The following is a 20,238-nucleotide window of genomic DNA, read 5'->3' on the forward strand; positions in this document are numbered from 1 at the left end:
TTGACGTTATCCGCTACTGTGCTTCCTTAGTTGTGTAGAAAACCACACACATGCAAACTATCACTCACATGGTTTCTTTTTGTGTAACGTCACAAAAAATACATACGTAAATATTGCACTTAACAAAGAGAATAAATCCTGGAAACACATTTTGCTCAGCATGAGAATATACGTAATTCATGCTGTGTTTAAACCAAAAACATCTGAGCAACGCGAGCTGATTGAAGGTGTCAGCTACTGCTGCAAGCGGCCAAAAGACGAAACACACTAAATATAAAACGAGATTTTCACTCTGCAGCGGAGTGTGCGCTGATATGAAACTTCCTGGGAGATTAAAACTGTGTGCCGGACCGAGACTCGAACTCAGGACCTTTGCTTAGGTAGCTCTACCAACTGAGCTACCTAAGCACAACTCCCGCCCCGTCCTCACAGCTTTACTTCTGCCAGTACCTCATCTCCTACCTTCCTAACCTCCGAGTTTGAGTCTCAGTCCGGTACACAGTTTTAATCTGCCAGGAAGTTTCACACTAAATATAGTTCAACAGAATAGTGATGACGATTACAACAATCACAAAACTGCGTGTGCACTGTAGAGACAGTTTGGAAGTCAGTGGGATTAGTCATGATACCTTTTTTCGTATGAACCTAGTTGCTCCTATCAGCCACCATGCAGATTTTAGCCTGGCAGCGACAGGAGATATGGCATGAATTGTTCAGACTTTTACACTTTTATTGGTTTAAATCCACTAAGTAGAGCAGCCTAGTGTCAAGAAAGTTAACCACATAATGTTCGTAAACACTACTTGACGGCCAACATCATGCCAGTGTCATTTTACGTCAGTTTTTTTCCCACAAATAAAGCGTAAATTCTGGGAAAATTATAAATATGTTGACACAAAATCAGGTGTGAATTAACATTGTGGACATAGGAAATTTGACGGGAACAATAAAAAATGTCATAAAGGATGGGAAACCATTAATTCTGGAAACGTAAAAGCGGGGTTTTACTGTAGATGTAGATATAAAAGGTCGGAATCAGTTTTTAGGTGGACTGCAGTTCTTTCTGTGGCTGTAAGGTTAGTTTGCATGTTGAGGGATTTGCGGAATGATCGTGAGGCAATATGGTTGTTAAGAAATTCTGGAAAGTTAACAGGAAGTGATTTGGGGTAGTAGGGATGGATCACGGTTGGATGGACGAGTGAAATGAGTCAGGCAGGGTTCAACATTGGTCTTGGGTTGAGTCTGATTGGTAAGGCTGGTGGCAAAAATGTGTTTTCACTGTAGGGTCATGCAGTAGGAGAAAAAATATTTAACAAGTCGTGCATGATTGAATTTGGGAGTGGGGCAAAAGGTGAGGCCTTTGGAAAGGACTGGTATTTCTGTGGGGCTAAGGCTTTTGGAGGAAAAGTGGTGGTGATGGTGGTGGTGGTGGTGGTGGTGGTGGTGTGAGTTTGACAAAGGCCGTGAAGTCTTGCATGACAGTGAGTGGTCGGGGAGGCTGCGTTCGTCACTGACTGATGACAGCATGTCCCGTGTGGATGCAATGGTGAAAGCAGATCAATGAGTGCACATCACGGCCATTTATCAGTAGCTTGGCGTATTGTATGGGAGTGCAGCGGTTCACAAGTAATGAAACAAAGAAAGCAGTCAGACGGTGGTTCTGTACTGAGCTGGACGAATTCCTCCACAGGGGCATCTCGAATTTAGTTCTGCGATGTGACAGATGGGTTAACTGGTGTGGGGACTATTTGGAAAATAGCATAAGGTACACAGAATAGGATGTATATTTGTCATTACCTATATGTACTTTACTTTGGCCAATAAAAAATAGGGACAAAGACTGTATGATTTGCCCTCGTATGTGCCATCTTTCAGAAACGGAGAAGACTGGAGTGAAACTGAAGAATTTTAGCAATAGATGGGAAATTAAATGTGGACAAAGAGCCCAAGCTGTGCTGGTTCTGAGCTCTTTAGCCACAGACTGTTTCGTGCACCAATTTGGTTACAGTAGAGGATGTGTGAGGCAAATTGCAGTTTCTCTTCTTCAGGCGTAGATCCTAATGGTGTAAGTAGTGACACAAACAAATTGAAAATTCCAAATTTTTGGGAAGAGGCTACTGACAAGCGGTTAAACATTCAGTATCAACAACAGTTCCCTGTAAATGAAGACTGAGTAAGTGTGCTTTTTGTGTGGTTTGGAAACTAAGCTTTCAATCTTTCGGCACAGACTGTAACATTGCATCCATGATGTAATGTAGTTGGACTGATAAAGAGTTATCAGATACAAGCTAATTTGTGCTAATCATTTTGGTGTACTAAGCAAGAGATGGCACTTTCGTCACTGTCTGTAATAACAAATTGTTGTTTATTATGTAATTATCTTAGAAAAATCTACAGTTCTCGATTTTGAAATGAAGGTTTTGAGTGTGTCTTACCAACTTGCACCCCTTGTACAACTCAACCTGCCAATAATAATCTTGATGCTAGAATTCTTTTTTTTTTTTTTTTTTAAGCGATTTCATACCTGCAGTCGGATATGTACCACAGCAATATGCCTTTATTCAAATTGCAAATATTTGTTATAAGAAAAAATTAATTGTTCAGTTTTTAATTAAAAACATTTTATTATGAGTACACTTTGTCTTCTTTAAATCCACTTTGTTGGATGGATTCCGATGTAAGTCTTCCTGTGCAGTTCCCTACAGATCCCTCTACTACTATGTAATTTATTCCCTGGTGGTCTTAACACATGTCCTGTCACCTTGTCTCTTCTTTTGGCCAGTGTTTTCCATATGTTTCTCTCTTTGTTGGTACTGTGGGGAACCTCTTTATTCCTAAACTTATCAGTCCACCCAATTTTCAACTTCCCTTTCTAGCACCACATCTTAAATGCTTTATTCTGTTCTTTTCTGATTTTCCTACAGTTCATAACTCACTGCAAAATGGTACTGTGATACAAACATACATGCTCAGAAATTTGTTGTGTTAAGATTGATGCTTGATACTAGCAGACTTCTCTTTGAACACACCTATGGCTGAGCCTAGACTGAGGCAGTCTTTCCGCAGCCACTGACTGAGGCAGTCTTGCCGCGGCCAAGAGTGTGCATATTCTGGCAGTTGTGTGCATGATTGTGTGTTTACTTTTGTTAGAGAAAGAGGAAGAACTTTGAAAGCTAGTGTGAATATTATTTTCTGTTATGTGTTTTTCTGAGCCACACATCAGTCAGATATAGGTGAGAGGTTGCCTTTCCTTATCTTATGTATTATTCCATCTAGGAAAATCCATTGTTGTTATTACATTTTTCTCAGAATTGTGAACATCTTGCACCATTTTATATTGTTCAGTGCTTTTTCAGATTGAAAAATACTATGAACATGTCTTGATTTTTCTTCAGGCTTGCTTTCAGAATCATTCACAACAGCAGAACTGCCTCACTGGTGCCCTTACATAAAGACAAACTGATCATTGTCTGACAGATCCTAAATTTTCTTTCTTTTCTAATGTGTTTTATCCTTTTCAGCAACATACATGTGGGAGTCATTAAAGCTGACTGTGTGATAGCCTGCTTTTATATGCCCTTGCTGTCTTAGAGATCATATGGATGATATTTTCCCAAAAGTTTGATGGTATGTCTCCAAAGTTGTGGATTTTACACGCCAACTTGAATAATCGCTTGGTTGCCACTTCCCTCAATTATTTCACAAATTCAGGAGGAATTTTGTTTATTGCGTCTGCCTTATTTGGTTGCAAGTCTTCCAAAACTATATTAAACTATGGCTCTAACAATGGATCCCGTAAATTGTCCACATCGACTCCCATTTCTTCTGCAGTCATGTTGTCTAACAAGTTCTCTCCCTCGTAGAAGTTTTCAGTGCACTTATTCTGCCTATGTTCTCAGTCCCCTGCACTTCACAGTGGAATTAGTTTGCATGCTTAATTTTGAAACCCTTGATATAATTTCCCCGAAGGTTATTTTGATTTTTCCATATGCTGAATCAGTCCTTGACAACCTTTCTCTTTTGATTTCTTCCCATTTTTTTGTGCAGCCGTTTCATCTTTTCTTTCCTGCACTTCCTTTTTATTTCATTCCTGGGTGACTTATTTTTATGTGCCTCAATTTTCTTGAACGTTTTTCTGTGATAACACACTTGATCTCTTAGCAACAAATAATCCTGAGCTAATAGCAAGCATCAAAATGGATATGAGGATTAGGGAACACAGGTTTGTCATAGTGAAACTAAATACCTAACTCCCAAATCCTCCAAAAAGAATGAAAAATATCTCTATTCAAAAGAGTATATAAAAATTTGCTTGCAGGGGCAATATCCCATCCCAAGAGCGAGATTATAATGCCGGCTCCATCAATGGGATGTTAAATAATAAACTTCCTTCATATTTGAGCTTCTCCACTGAAATAACAGAATTCACTATTTCACTCTTCTCTTTGTGATCCACTACCTTGGTGTCCATATCAGTGACTGGATAGGTGACTTTGATCCATTGACTGAGCGGTACATAATTTTTTTTTAAATTCTCGACTTAATAGATTTTCTCATCAGTTTGGAAGATAAAATTTTGCTTTCAAATCTAGTAAATATACCTTGTCAAACAATGGAAAATCCAGAATGGAATGTAACAATATTGTGAAAAGGGAAGTTGCTACTCACCATATAGCGGAGATACTGAGTCGCAGATAGGCACTACAAAAAGACTGTCACAAATGTAGCTTTCGGTCAGTAACACCTTCGTCAGAATTAGACAACAAATACCCACATACACACTCAATATCGATTGTCACTTGTATTAAGATTTTACTTCTCCACTAGACATTAATTTTGTTTAAATCTGTGATAGTTGTGCAATGTAATCTTGGGATTAGTTTTTGGAATCGCAACTAGTCAGTCTTTAGTTTAAGACCTATTTATTGTAGTTCATAAGAAATAGAAAAACGGAAAGAAGTGAGCTGTTGCATTTGCCTAAACCAAACTGAAAATTTTAGTCACGATCTAGAATTGACTTAAATGTAATTAAATGTACGATTTTCTTAAAGGGATGCAAAAATAGCTGCCCTTGAGAAAACAAGCCAGGAAACTGAAAAATTGATTGCTGAAGCAAGAACTGAAAAGATACGCCACATGGATGAAGTCCATGCAGCTCAGAAAAAAGTAGCTGATCTAGAGTCCAGGTACAATTTTAAATGCTTTATTTTCCTATGGTTGAGGCATTTCATATTCCAATTGCAGTATTTTGACAATTACTATTACATTAAATAATGCTAAATTCACATTATAGCATGTATTTTTTGAATTAATAATTAATCCACTTTCAGATAGTGTACCATTTTACTTATTTATAATTTTACCCTGCATAGGTTAAAGGACCTAGAATCAAAGCTTGCAGAACGTGATGCGATGATCAGGGTGCTACAGAAACACACATATGATAAAGATGTGTCTAGTTTTCCGAGCATGCTGGTATGTTCACCTCATCACACCCCTCATCCCAGTCTACATGGCAATTCTGATCTTGGTGTTTTGGGAACTTCAGTTTCCAGAGAGGAACTCGGTAAGAAGTTTCTTCCCTTAGTAAAACCAGTAGAAATACAATAAAGTAGTTGCATTTTCATAATTACTCTGCCTCTATTGTAGCTGTTCTATCACTTTGTTTTATGGAACCTGCATTTCTGTGAAATTTGTGTTTGGGTTATGAAAGTATGTGTATAAATGATAACCAGTTCAAATACTGAATTACATCAGTGAAACAAATATCTGAGTTATGATGGTAAGAACAAAGACAACTGCACAGCATGTAGAGGAAACAAATGCTAGTGTGTGCATGCTCTCTCTCTCTCTCTCTCTCTCACTCACTCACTCACACACACACACACACACACACACACACACACACACACACACACACACACACACACACACACACACACACAGTATGAACTCTTAGATTACAAAATTTACGGGATATGTGTGTGGAATAAGTCATACTTTTTTAACAGGCATGAAGTCAGATGGCTATCGTAAACAGTGAGTTCATAATTTCATCATTACCAAAACCTAAGAGGTGCCTCACATTTTAAAAATAGAGGTAATTTTGTTACTGCTATAATATTATGTTTTTACAAGCAATAAGCTTGATTACTGCCTTCTTCTGAGCAGTTATGTATCTATAGTTAATTTGTCAAATAATGGAAAGTACTGCTTGGAATATCAACAATATTAGCAAAAGGATAGATTACTACTCACTGTAAAGAAGACATGTGACACATGAGTTGCAGACAGGCACAACGAAGAGACTGTTAAACATTTAGCTTTCAGCCAAAGTCTTTTTCAGAAAAGAAAACACACACACTCATTCACACAAGCAAGAACACCACGTGCGCATATGACCACTAGCAGCACCGACCAAAGTACAGCTTTCACATTGAACGAAAGCAGCAATTTGGGTTGTGGCAGGGAGGAGGGAAGAATAGCAGAGTATGGGTGCAGGAGACAAGACCACTGTCTGGTGGAGCATGCTAAGGCTGGATGGTGGCATGGTAGTGCTGTCCAGTGCAATATCAGATGGCTGTAGGGCAGAGAGGTGGGGGGAGGGAGGTGGAAAAGTAGTAGAGCATGGAAGGTGAAAGATTGGTGGGTGCCTTGGCAGAGAATGGAGAAGAGTGAGGGTGAGGGGGCATGAATAGAGAGCAGATGATGGGATGGAGGGGGTGGAAACTGTTGGGTGGAGGGTGTGAGTACAGTAGGTTACATTAGGTTGAGTGCAGGATAATCCCAGGAGTGGATATTGTATTGTAAGGAAAACTCCCATCTGTGCAGTCCGTGACGTTTTGTAATGTCTCTTTCTGCTATAAGTTATATGAGGGTTCTATTAAGTTCGTGAAGTTAAATTTCGTAAAGCTATCTTCCATAAAACCTCGTAAGAAACAATTACAAATAAGCAGTATTATATTTGCAGGTTGCCAAATTAAACTGTAAATTCTGATTGAAAACGAGTGCCAGGCTCCCTACAAATAATATCAGATGTGTTAGCATAATAAAATTTATGCAAAGAGGCACCTGACCTATAATAAATTGTATTACGTAAAATAGTCACTTTATAATCAAATAAATCTTGTGATTTGATGCTAATTAATTTTGATAGTATTTTTAAATAAGTTCTTCTGCTCCGGCTTCGTTGTATTTCCTGTGGAAATAAAAAGTTTAAATGCGCCGCGTCATGGCGACCAACTTTCTCGGTCAAAGATGATCGCACTAGCTCTGCAGCAGCTGCAAAAAATGCTACACAAACTCTTGTGTTATAACAAATGTGGCGTGGGTTCCTTAAATGATTACTCTGCACTCCAGATTAGCTTATTATATCTTCGTAACTCTTTTACACATCAGTTATGTTTTAGTATGTTTTAGTAATTAAACGAGAGCAAGACAAAAGCTATCACAATACAATCGTACCTTCTGCACTCAAACAATAGCTAAGACACAAGAAAACATCAGAAGAAGAGTAAGTTCATTATCTTCCAGTCCTTTTATAATATAACAAAGATTATAGTGTTCAGTTCTTTAGTTTACTCATATGATCTTATATCGCAGAGAATAATGGAGAATAATGTCTCTTTTCTGTTATCAGAATCGATAAATTGTCTTTAAAGTTATTTCGTCACTTTATCCGTATCACAGTTAGGCATTAAAGTTCACACAACATTATGCATGTATAGTTCTTTTGTCGTTATTTATATTGTTCATGTCAAATATATGGAAAGGGACACTATAGGGTCGTCCTGCTTTTATTTCTTCGTTTGTTGATTATTGACCTCGGTGTAGATGTACTGCATTACTACACTGGCTGAAAAAATGGGTTGTGGATTTCGACACTGGCTACTGCAATTTATGTAGCCGACAGGTGCTCAGTTGTGTTTCATAGTACTTTAATTTCACAGTTCACAACCCCCCAATAATACACAGTTATATGTGTAAGGCCAGTGCACTAGTGTTTAAACTTTCCTTAAGCCTCATTAATAGTTTGCATACGAAACTCCACATACTGCTACAATAGTTCACTGTTGAACATCTACGAGCAGTAAAAACATAGCCACAAAGTCCACAACTCTTGAAGAATAATCAAGTACGTATGGAGCAGGCTCTGTCACTGTTTTTACACACGGACTAATTGTTTAACACTTATTTCACAGTTAAATTGAAGCATTGTTGTTCTAACTAGCACAGGTTAGTTGTCTGAAACTCGGCTGTGGACTGACTGTCTCATGACCAAAAATCGAGCCCTTATATATCATCACAAGAAAAGGTGCTGAAACTACACTTTGTTCAAAGTTAAATTTACAGAAATTACAATTAAAACTTATCGCATTAAATTAACTGAATATGTTGAAAGATTTGTTCCTTTTAACAGTTTCTCCTACTACAAGGGTTAAGCTGAATTATTTGTTTAAATGATGAAATTAACATATATAGTTATGTAAACAACACTTTTACCAAAACTGTTAATTACCTGGGAATTAATTCAGGGCTGGTTTTGCTAACATGTTTTCGAATAGCGCCAAATAGATACTTTAAGATTACTAGTATTTCGTCTTACAAATGTTTATAATTAGTACAGAATTTATATTTGTTTATATGTCAACAATAGAATTTACGTTATGAAACAATTACTGATTTTACTAGGAATAGTCCAAATAAATTAGAAAATCAATTACATACATAAAACTAAGCACAAAATTAGATCTTGTGTTATTTACTTTAAAACTGAGGACCAATCTTTCTCTTTTATGAAAATCCAGGTTATATTTATGTATGTTGATAATAATTAGTTAAAACTAAGAAAAAAAATTTATGGATGCAGATTGCAAAACAAGAGGGGAATTAAAATTATCTTAGCTTGCTTCGTCACAAGTTCAGGAAAGCTAGGGGTGAAGGGAAGGATCAAAGTTGTGAAGCAGTCATTGAAACCAAGCATGTTATGTTCCACTGCATGTTGGTCACATGGTGATCTACTTTGCTCTACGCCACAGTTTGGCAATGGCCATTAATCCTGGTAGACAGCTGCTTGGTAGTGATACCAATATAAAAAGCTATGCAATGGTTGTAGCAGAGCTGGTGTATGACGTGGCTGCTTTCATAGGCTGTTTGGCATGTGATGTGATGTGGTGTGATGTGATGCCATGCCTGTGAAAGGATGCAAATAGGAAGTGCTGGGTGGTTGGATTGGGCAGGTCTCGCACCTGGGCAGGCGTGGCTCGTAATTAAAGGCTCTGAGGCGGAGCTACCCCAAAATATATGTTAAAGTAAATTTCGCAAGAACGTATTACATAATTTAAATTATCAGGACGAATTTCGCATATTTCCCATTCCAATTAAAATAACGATAGTCAACATTTTTGGAACGGTTTGTATCGATAGGTGTTTTTCGAACAGTTAGTAGTGTTTAGGCTGCGCCTTGGAAAGTCCGTAAGCTGAATGTAGTAGCGGTTTGGGGGCATGGCTTCTACATAGTACTGCTCTTTATGGGCGATCCGAAGGCTCAGAGCTTGCAGCCTAAGGGTGTCGTACCAACCACCACACGTTTTTCACGTTCCGTTATATGTAATAAAGGAATGTAGAGTGGCCGAAACTTCACTATCCAATCTCTGTCTCTGCACATCTCTACTACGCCTCGATGTGTCATTAATCGACGTTTAGTATTATTGTTTTGATAATGTTTTACATAGTTGTTTTGTTTCTGCCATTGGCTATTTTATCCACATTTAGAGTAAGTTTGCAAATATCCCACCAGAGTGCACTAGACTACAGTAACATAACAGTACTGCCATCTAGCGAGAGTTTCATAAGTGATTAGAGGACAAAGCGCGCGAAATTTGTCCCGTTACTTTATTTTCCTTGCTTGCTGATGCTGACTGCTTTTGTTGATACCGTGTGATATTAGCAAGTTTCTATTTCGGAGTGTATTTTGCAATATTTTAGTTAGTTTTACTTCCTTGTGAATATCTGCGACATACAGTGAGTGTGAAACAAGCGCAATATGAATTTAGTGTGCAATTTAATAGGTAAAAGCTTGGAACACGGCCACAGGATGAAAGTGAAAGAACTTGGTGCACCCAGACCCGATCTAACGATCAATCAAGAACAGAAACAGTGCAAATCTAAGCAAGGATACAAACGCAGTTTTAATAGAGCAATGTACGATGCAGCTGAGTGGTTGTGTGGTTGTGAAGTGAAAAATGCATTTTTCTGTTTCACCTGTCTTCTTACAAATATTGCTGATAGTGCCTGGACTGAAACTGGTATCACTGACTTAAAGAATTTTCACGCAAAGGTGAAAAAACATTATTCCAGCGAAAAACATTTAAATGGTTTCATTGAGTTTTCAATGCTACGGAAAGTGGACATTATGTGCCAATTAGACAGTGCTTACCACCATAATATAAAAATATATAATGAAAATGTATTAAAAAAATCAGTATATTCTGGGTAAACTGATAGACTGTATTAAATTTTGCGGCAAATTCGAGCTTGCCTTAAGGGGCCACGACGAAACAGAAGAGTCCAAAAACCCAGGAATTTTTCAAGGATTAGCCAGTCTTATGGCAGAACTGGACTCAGTCTTGAAGCAGCACATTGAGAAATCAGAAAACCGTGTTTTCTTAGGCCTATCGAAGACAGTTCAAAACTCCTGGAATCAATTTATGAGGTATGCCTCAGTCTCATCAGGAGGGAACTGTCAAAGGCAAACTTTCTTGCAATAGAAGTTGATGAAACTACTGACTGTACAAATTTGTCACAATTGGTCCTAATAATTTGCTATGAGCTACTGGGACAATTAATGAAAGATTTATTTCCTTTGTACGCCCAAAAAGTCACAGTGCAGTCGATGTAACTGCAACTGTTCGCTGCGTGCTAGAGAAAATGAATGTACATGAAACACCTGAAAAACTGATAGCTCAGTGTTATGACGGTGCTCCTGTTATGAGTGGCCATAAAAGTGGAGTTCAAACTAGAATTAGAGAGATGTACAGGAATGCTCACTTTATTCACTGTTACACCCATCAGTTAAATTTAATTGTTGAACGTTGTGTGATGGGCAATAAACAAGTGCGGATCTTCTATAGCAACTTGGAAGGAATTTCCGCCTTTTTGTCCCGGTCTTCTAGCCGTACAGCCATTCTTGACGAAGTAGTGAAGAAGCGTATTCCTACCTGTCCTCAGTCCATGAGATGGAATTTTAAATCACGGAGCATAACCACTGTGTACAAATACCAAAAGAAAATTGATGAGTGCCTAGAAAGAATTATTGATGATGATGCCAGTGATTACAAGACAATAAACAAGGCCACGGGACTGAAGGGTTTCCTGCAAGACGAAGATTTCCTCTTCTGGTTAAATTTTTTAAATACAGTCATGCCTCATTGTAACACTCTCTTTAATCAACTGCAGCAGAGGAATATTGATGCAGTGAAAACTGTTGAATATGTATTGCACTTTGCAGATTCTGTCCAGCAAATTAGGGCCTCACTTAAAACTGACAATAACTGGGAACAGGTAGAACCAACTGCAAAACGGGGACGTTTCACAGAATCAAGAATAGTGTGTGCACGAAACGTTTGCGACCTCATCACAACTCAGATCAGAGAACGATTCAGTTTCAATGATCATTTATCGATTGCACAGCTGTTTGATCCGTCGTTGTTTGCAAAACATCAAACTATTTTTCCGGAAAAAGAGCTTAAAATAGCTGTTAATTTGTTCAATTTACAGTCTTCAGATCTACATCATGAGCTGAACGTGTTGTACAGCCGAAAAGATTTTATGAAGGTGTCAGGTGCTTTGACCTTGTTGAACTTTCTTTACGATAACAATCTGGCTAAAGCTTTTCCTGAAAGTGTAAAAATAATAGTAACCTTCCCTATGATGACCGGCGAGGCAGAACACTGCTTCTCTACATTAAAATGAGTGAAAACATTCATGCGCAACACTATGAATGAGGACAGACTTTGTGACCTTGCAATGTGTTCGCTAGCAAAAGAATTATTGAATCGGCCAAATTTCAATGAAATGGTCAGAGACCATTTTGCTGCGCAGAAGGGGAGATGAGCTGACTTCGTCTATAAACAAATGAATTGAGGTAAGCAAAAGTGCATTCATAATTGATAAGAAGTAATTTCTTTATATTAAGTCCTACTTAGTCTATTAAGTGAAGTGAGTAAAAAAGGGTAGTGTCGTGTTTAACCAGTGATGACATTTTCCGAAACGAATCACTTTTGGTACTGGTACAATGTGTTGCGCTACACATTTGTGTATTTTAGCACAACAAACCGTACTAAAAATGACGTATTTTGGAGAGATCTTTAGTGCACTATTTCACATAAATGCATATTTTCATAATACACAATAAATACGAACTGTTTGCTTCTCAAACTTTTGAAGTAATATGGCAGTTGCACGGATTGCTCATGCCACCCAATCAGAGCACAAGACCAGTGACGTCACCAAAACATCACAGTATCGTCATGCGAACTCGTAAACTTTGAGCTTTGGAGGTAAACCACAATAAACGCCTTATGTTTAGTACTGAAAACACCAAAAATATTAAGCAGCCGCAAAGTTAACATTCATCGTATTAAAGATCTCTCCGAAACGCGTCTTTTCATATGATTTGCTGCAAAGTGTCAGAAAATGTAATGATGACGTATAAAAACACTAAAAGATTTTAATGATATTTAGTACCTGATTATAGGAGATACAGTACGTAAAATTATGGGTAGAGAGTGATCTGCCATCCCTCTCCCCCTGAATTTTTAGTTGTTTATGTCAGACTAATCTGTAGTGTAACCAGAGGTCTATGTTGGCTCCGATTGATAAATGCCGCATCCTTCCCCAGTATAGAAACCACGAGCTGCACCTGCACCTGGGTCTTCTTCAGGGATATGATCCCTGTGGCTAGAGGGTGGGACTGATTGGGAGTGGCATATGGGTGGGCAACAGAACACGACTTTAGGAGGGGCGGGAAGGATCTTGGGTAGGATGTCCCTCATATCAGAGCATTATACTAGATAATCAAAGCACAATGGACTGGTGCTTCATCTTTCCACACGAGTTCAGAAAAGTATTCCTTTCCCTGGGTAAAACCCAGTCCCACATCCTATTCCTTAAATACTACTGCTACCTTGGGGCACCATCGTCTAACCCATATCCTACCCACAATGCTCCTCCTTGTCAACCCCTCATAGCAACCAGACCCTGCCTAGATGACTGTCTGAACTTGACACATCCTCTAAAACTCTCCCAACCAACATTCCACGAAGTCCACCGCCAAAACAATCCTGCGATTCCGTTGTTAACCTTTCTACTAAAATTTTCAGTCCAGCAGAAGTTTTAGCTCTACACCCAAATTTAACCATGTTGTACTTCTTAAAGACCTACTGTCCTCCCGATGTCTATAATGGAACCACTTCTTTGCCACTAATCCTCCCAATCAAAGCCATCCTAATCCCATCATTTAACCCTGCCAGTCCATACTGCCATGCAGCTGTGATCCTTCCTCCCTCCCACATAATCACCCCCTGATCACCCTCCACGAATTCTTTACCCCCAACTTGGGCTCACCATCCTTCCCGAGAACACCAACTGTTCAGCATAAGAAAGGACAGCCTTACATAGCCTTGAAATGGATCCCGGCCTTACCATCCCACCTGCAGACAGAGGAGTTCCACCACTGGCATTGTGAATCACAGTGACTACCTGGTGGAAGGCCCCTGCCATTTATACTTCTCCTCTGAAAGGAAAGGTATACAAACAGATTTGGGGCACAGCCATGAGCACCCATATGGCACCCTTTTATGCCAACCTGTTAATGTGCCATCTAGGGGAAACCCTCCTAGCCTCCCAGAACCTCAACCCCTTGTCTGGTTCAGGTTAATTGATATCATCTTCATGGTACGAACTCAGGGATGAGGCACCCTATCCTCATTCCTTATTAACTTCAACACCTCTCCTGTCCACTTAACCTTGTTCTCCTCTACCCAGCATGCCACATTATTGGATGTTGACTGTCTCCTCTCTGATGGGTCCATCCACATCTCTGTCCACATCAAATCCATCAACCACCAACATTTTAACAGCTGCATTCCCTTCCACACCAAAAATATCCCTTCCATACTGCCTGGACAGCTAGGGACAGCGTACCTGAAGTGACAGGAACTCCCTAGCCCAGTATGTTGAAGATCTCACCAAGGCCTTCACATACAAGCACTATCCCCAAACCTAGTCTGCAAACAGATTTCTTTTGCCCTATCCCCATATACCTCCCAGTCCTCCCACCACCCCCAAGAATCAGGTACAAAGGAATGCCCCCTTTGTTACCAATACCATCCCGGACTGGAACAACTGAACCACATCCTTTGTCATGGCTTTGATTATCTATCATCATGCCCTGGAAATGTGGGACGTCCTACCCAAAATCCTTCCCACCCCTCCTAAAGTGGTACACCATCACCCATCCAACCTCCACAATATCCTAGTCTATCCCAATGCCACTCCCAATCCCAACTCCTTGCCATAAGGATCACTTACCTGTGAGAGACCTAGGTGCAAGGTCTGTCCAATGCACCCACTCAGCACTTTCTATTCCAGTCGTGTCACATGTTTATCCTACCCCACCAGCAGCCGGACCACTTGTGCAGTGATTCCAGCAGAGCTGGTAAATGACATGGCTGCTTTCACAACTTTTAATATTGGTATGACTACCAACCAACTGTCCACCAGGATGAACAGTCACTGTCAAACTGTGGCCAAGAGCAAAGTACATCACCCTGTGGAACACCATGCAGCTCAATATAGCACATTTAATTTCAATGGCTGCTTCATTACCTGAGCTGTCTGGATCCTTCGTTCCACCTCCAGCTTCTCTGAACTGTGCAGATGAGAGTTATCCTTACAATACATTCTCTGCTCCTGAAATTATCCTGACCTCAACCTATGGCAACCTACTGTCCTCACACCCTCCGCCCAACATTTCCCCCTCCCGCCCCCATCTTATCACCTCCTCCCTATTCACATCCTATCACCCTCACTGTGCATGGAATGCCAATGCACCCACCAATCTCTCCCCTTTCCTTCTCCTCTTCTTTTCCACAACCCCCCCCCCCCCCCTCTTCCTCCCTGATCACCATCCCACCCCCATCTCTCCTGCGCCCATGCTCTGCTATCTCTTCCCCCTCCCTAATGCACTGCAGATTACTTCTTTCATTCAACGTAACAGTTGCATTTCGGTTGGAGCTGCTGTAAATAGTAGTAATGTGGTGAGGTGTGCTTGGAAGTATGAATGTGTGTTTTCTTTTCTAAGACTTTGGCTGAAAGCTAAATGTGTAACAGTCTTTTCATTGTGCCTATGTACAACTCAACATGCTAATCTTTACGGTGAGTAACAATCTATCCTTTTCGTAATATTCCTAATGTTAATGTTTGTCATGTTGAGAACTGTGGTAAGTGCTTGTACCGCATGCTGATGATTTTGTTATAGATGAAATGAATGAAATAAAGGATGGGGATGAAACATAATGCTGGGATTGTACAGTACTCTCAAGAGCACCAAAGGGGCCACAGTGTTTAATGCCCCATCCCACAAACTAATCATAGTTAATAGTATCACATGCCCTCAGCTTCCGACCCTCTGCAGAGAGTTCTGGGATATAACTCAGAGCATTGATACAAGCTCTGGCAATAAGAATTTGACACGGTTACCTCTCTTCCACCTGTTGGGCAGACATTACTAATAAAATTTCTTCGATCACAAAAATTTCTACCATTTCACTCTTTACCAAGTGCCACTGCACTGAAATGCGACCGTGATTTCAAATATGTAAATAAATAAGTATTTGTTTCTTACATTTATGCTTGTGATTAGCAAGAAGCTCTACAGTACTTCCTCTTTGTTCAGAAACAGTTTGAAGGCACTCTTGCCGGCCGAAGTGGCCGTGCGGTTAAAGGCGCTGCAGTCTGGAACCGCAAGACCGCTACGGTCGCAGGTTCGAATCCTGCCTCGGGCATGGATGTTTGTGATGTCCTTAGGTTAGTTAGGTTTAACTAGTTCTAAGTTCTAGGAGACTAATGACCTCAGCAGTTGAGTCCCATAGTGGTCAGAGCCATTTGAACCATGTTTTTGAAGGCACTCTTAATCAGAACTGTTCCAATTTTGTAACTGCCTGCAATGAAATACAAAATGTGATTCAGTGTGTTCCTACCAGGGGGCCAAAGACATCGACATAACGTCAGCTGCTACTGTATAAGTAAAGTATGTTTCCTCTCTCTCATTTTATGCTAGATGAAAATCAGTTTTCCTTTCGAAGAAGTAAACATACATGCCAGAAAAGGTCAGTCAACCATATATACCAGGTGATCAAAAAGTCAGTATAAATTTGAAAACTTAATAAACCACAGAATAATTTAGATAGAGAGGTAAAAATTGACACACTTGCTTGGAATGACATGGGGTTTTATTAGAACCACCCCATATTGCTAGACGCGTGAATGATCTCTTGCGTGCATCGTTTGGTGGTGATCGTGTGCTCAGCCGCCACTTTTGTCATGCTTGGCCTCCCAGGTCACCAGACCTCAGTCCGTGCGATTATTGGCTTTGGGGTTACCTGAAGTCGCAAGTGTATTGTGATTGACCGACATCTCTAGAGATGCTGAAAGACAACATCCGACGCCAATGCCTCACCACAACTACGGACATGCTTTACAGTGCTGTTCACAACATTATTCCTTGACTTCAGCTATTGTTGAGGAATGATGGTGGACGTATTGAGCATTTCCTGTAAAGAACATCATCTTTGCTTTGTCTTACTTTGTTATGCTAATTATTGCTATTCTGATCAGATGAATCGCCATCTGTCGGAATTTTTTTTAACTTTTGGATTTTTTTGGTTCTAATAAAACCCCATGTCATTCCAAGCATGTGTGTCAATTTGTATCCCTCTATCTACATTATTCCGTGATTTATTCAGTTTTCAAATTCATACTGACTTTTTGATCACCCTGTATATCAGACCAGGGCAGATGTGGTTACTGATATTGAGGTATCACATCAGACTGGCCAATTGTCAAGAGAATCTATGGTTTAACTGTAAGTCAGGATCACACATGGTGTCTGAACTGAATAAAGTTCTTCAAAAACTTCTTTTGACTTAAAACATGCTGATTGGAATTTATAGCCCAGGTAACAGAGGCATTTCCATTGTGCTATGACAAAGGCACTATGTGGAGAACTAGCCCTAATAAAAAATTGAAACTGCAGTATTAGTAGTATTGTAAAATTGTGAATTTTAAAATTTAAAAAATATTATTGTAAAATTATTCTCATATCATCAGAAAGGCATAAACCGTGTACTGTGTACAAGAAATCCAAATTTTAAAGACAATAAGACAATAACAATGTGTAGTAGTATTAGCTGTAAAGTGAATAAAGTCAGTGAGGCAAATTATATACAACTCCTTGATGGCAGTAGCATCAAGAAAAATGTTATTACATTCAAATTGTTTGCCACCAAATTAAATTAATTCTTCGTAACAGTAGTTATAAAACCAGTATATGATTTCACAAACTCAGTTCTCATAGCAATAAACAACAAAAATTACCCTATTGGCATTTTCTGTTATCTAACCAATATCATCGATTGCGTAGGTCATGAAATTCTACTAGAGTTGAGTTGGCATAAGTTGATCCCTGACACTTGCAGTGGGCTGGGCACAGCAGTTTCATGGGCCTGCCTTAACCAATAACAAAACACAATTTTGTAAACACGTCTGTGGAAACGCCTCAGTGTTGTCACAGCTCTGTAGGCTGCTACTGTTTTCATCTGCAACCATTAGTACTTCGCAGTTGAAAGCTGGCAAGATCACAGCGAACTGTCAGGGATCTTCTTCTGCACTCTCGACTACTGGGATACTGCAATTGTATGGCATTAAAGATGTTCCCCTTTCATGGATGGAGTCTTACCTTAACAGAAATCTGAAGGCTGCGTTACAAAAAATATTATAGTTAAAATCAAATTCAGAGTGGGAGACATTAAAATAGTTTCCTGTAAGATTTGGTGCTTGGCCTGCTTCTGGTCTTGACTTATTTAAGTGATTTACATATCTGTGTGAGGTATTGGAGGACTCTTCAAAAATTGTAAAGTTTACTGAGACAAAAGTATAAAGATAAAGGGCCTAAATACATTTGTGTGAGCTATCTTGAGAATCCTTCTTGCCTGTTCACTCTACTATTTGAACTCTGATAGTAATAGGACACTATATGTGTAGAGGAACTGGGGGGGGGGGGGGTGAAAACCTCAATACCGCACTGAAAATGTTCTGTTGTGACAAGGTAGCAAACTGAATGAATTGTACGCCCACTAACGAGTAAGCTTCTGCAAGTTTACATTTTCCATATCTTACTACACGTACCTAGTGTATTTACTAATTGCTGGAAGTTTATCTCAAGCTTGGTTTTGTGCATTCAGTACTGGTACAAAAAAGCCAGTGTTGAAAAGGAGAATTATATAGACAGATGTGCCAAAACAAATGTAATATTTGAACAGCTAAATAAATATAAGCGGCCATTGTCAGCCAAGGAGGTCTGAAATGAATTTATCACTTACTAGTTTCACCAGAGGGGGAAGCAGAATGGCAGTAAGGACGTCTATAAATTTTAGTTGATTTTTTTAACATTAGCGTAAACATAGACATATTACATTAGCAGTAAAAGTAATAAACATTGATTGCAAATATCGAAGAATAATTAAAAGGTGATCTCTTCATGATGTAGCTGCCGCATTTTAGTATTCTGTTTCCAAATATTTGATTGTACAATAGACTAGAGATGTTTGAAACTTAAATATACATACAACGATGAAAATATTATTATTATTCAACGTTGGTGGCTGCTCTGGTTTTTAACCGTGACACTGTAAACTTCCACTTGCCTGTTTCACAATATGACTATAGTGGAAACACAGGTGGAATTATTTCCAACAAAGTTCCTGAAATTAACTTGCCTAAACAACTTGCAGATGTATAAAATTTCTGCAAGTTTTTGTTGTAACATAAACACCTCCACCTCAACAAGTGCAGTTACTTGTGTAAGTTACTTGCTATTGGATACCTGCCTCAACAAGACACTAGGGACTATGAACTCCTTGTATAAAATCACATAGTTAAGGGTGATGATCATTAACTGGACGTTTTTCAGTAAAAATAGACTTACCCTAAATTTTAAAAAAATTACAGTGTAATGCTCACAAAAATATTTGATTTGGGAATGACCAAAAACAATTATGTCTGTCACATTTAGATCCCCAATAAAGTTCATGGGGTTTAATTTCCACCCCATATGACCACACTATTGCAGAAAAATTATCAAATGTAGCTAGTGGTTCAGTGACAGCATGGCAGTTCACCACTCAATTGTCAGACTACAATTTCAGAGAATATTCACACATTCTTTTCTTGTTCTCAATGTGTCTTTGTATCTGACAGTGGTTTATGTATATGAAAAATGCCAATACATGCTTTGTTTTAGATTCCATGTGAAACTGTTAGGTCTCCTTGTAACTTTTTTGATATGATCTTTCACTTGTTGGTCATGTTTAATATACTATATCATTCAGAACAATATTGGGGTTGTAACCACTTTATTTATTTGTAATATGTGGATTGGGCCATTTGCCCTCCACTCATTGGAAGCTTCAACATAATTTTTGTTTAGGAATGTGTCCTGTGTTTTGATTTATAAATAAATTGTGTCAAAACATATTGCTTGACTGGAAGAATGTTCTGTGTGCAACCCACATTTATTACTAAACTAAAAACTTCGGTTTTGTATTATCTGAATTTTATGCTTCTGTAGATAAGGTTCATTATTGTCCTTACTTAGTGTGCATATTTATTTTACAGACCCTGTGTCTACAACCAGTGTTTTCTCCACTGTCAGTGGAGCAAGCTGTAGTACTGGCATCAGTTCGTACACAGGGAGCTGTAGTGACTCTGCTGGTAGCAAGCTGAGCTCTTACCATCGCCCTCTGACTTCGAGTTATGCTGCAACTCGTACAAAGTACGGCAGTGTTGCAGCAAACAAGAGTTTTGATGAAACAAACAAGTCACTTGATGACCAGCTTAAAGAGTTAGATTCTCAGCTGGATTCTCAACTCCTCAGTAAGGTAGGAAGCCCACCTTGTT

The 20,238-nt window shown here is 39.2% G+C and overlaps 1 protein-coding gene across 1 annotated transcript in view; it reads left to right on the forward strand.

Annotated features, from left to right (window-relative positions):
• Positions 1 to 20,238, forward strand: part of LOC126419217 (angiomotin-like 2a) — a 133,494-nt gene that overhangs the window by 68,336 nt on the left and 44,920 nt on the right. Inside the window, exons 10-12 of the mRNA XM_050086356.1 lie at positions 5,052 to 5,186; positions 5,373 to 5,566; positions 19,957 to 20,219. Coding sequence (XP_049942313.1) covers positions 5,052 to 5,186; positions 5,373 to 5,566; positions 19,957 to 20,219 — 592 coding nt within the window. The remainder of the gene's footprint in view (positions 1 to 5,051; positions 5,187 to 5,372; positions 5,567 to 19,956; positions 20,220 to 20,238) is intronic.

This window comes from Schistocerca serialis, chromosome 1 (assembly GCF_023864345.2).
Source record: "Schistocerca serialis cubense isolate TAMUIC-IGC-003099 chromosome 1, iqSchSeri2.2, whole genome shotgun sequence".
In the NCBI taxonomy this organism is placed as follows: domain Eukaryota; kingdom Metazoa; phylum Arthropoda; class Insecta; order Orthoptera; family Acrididae; genus Schistocerca; species Schistocerca serialis.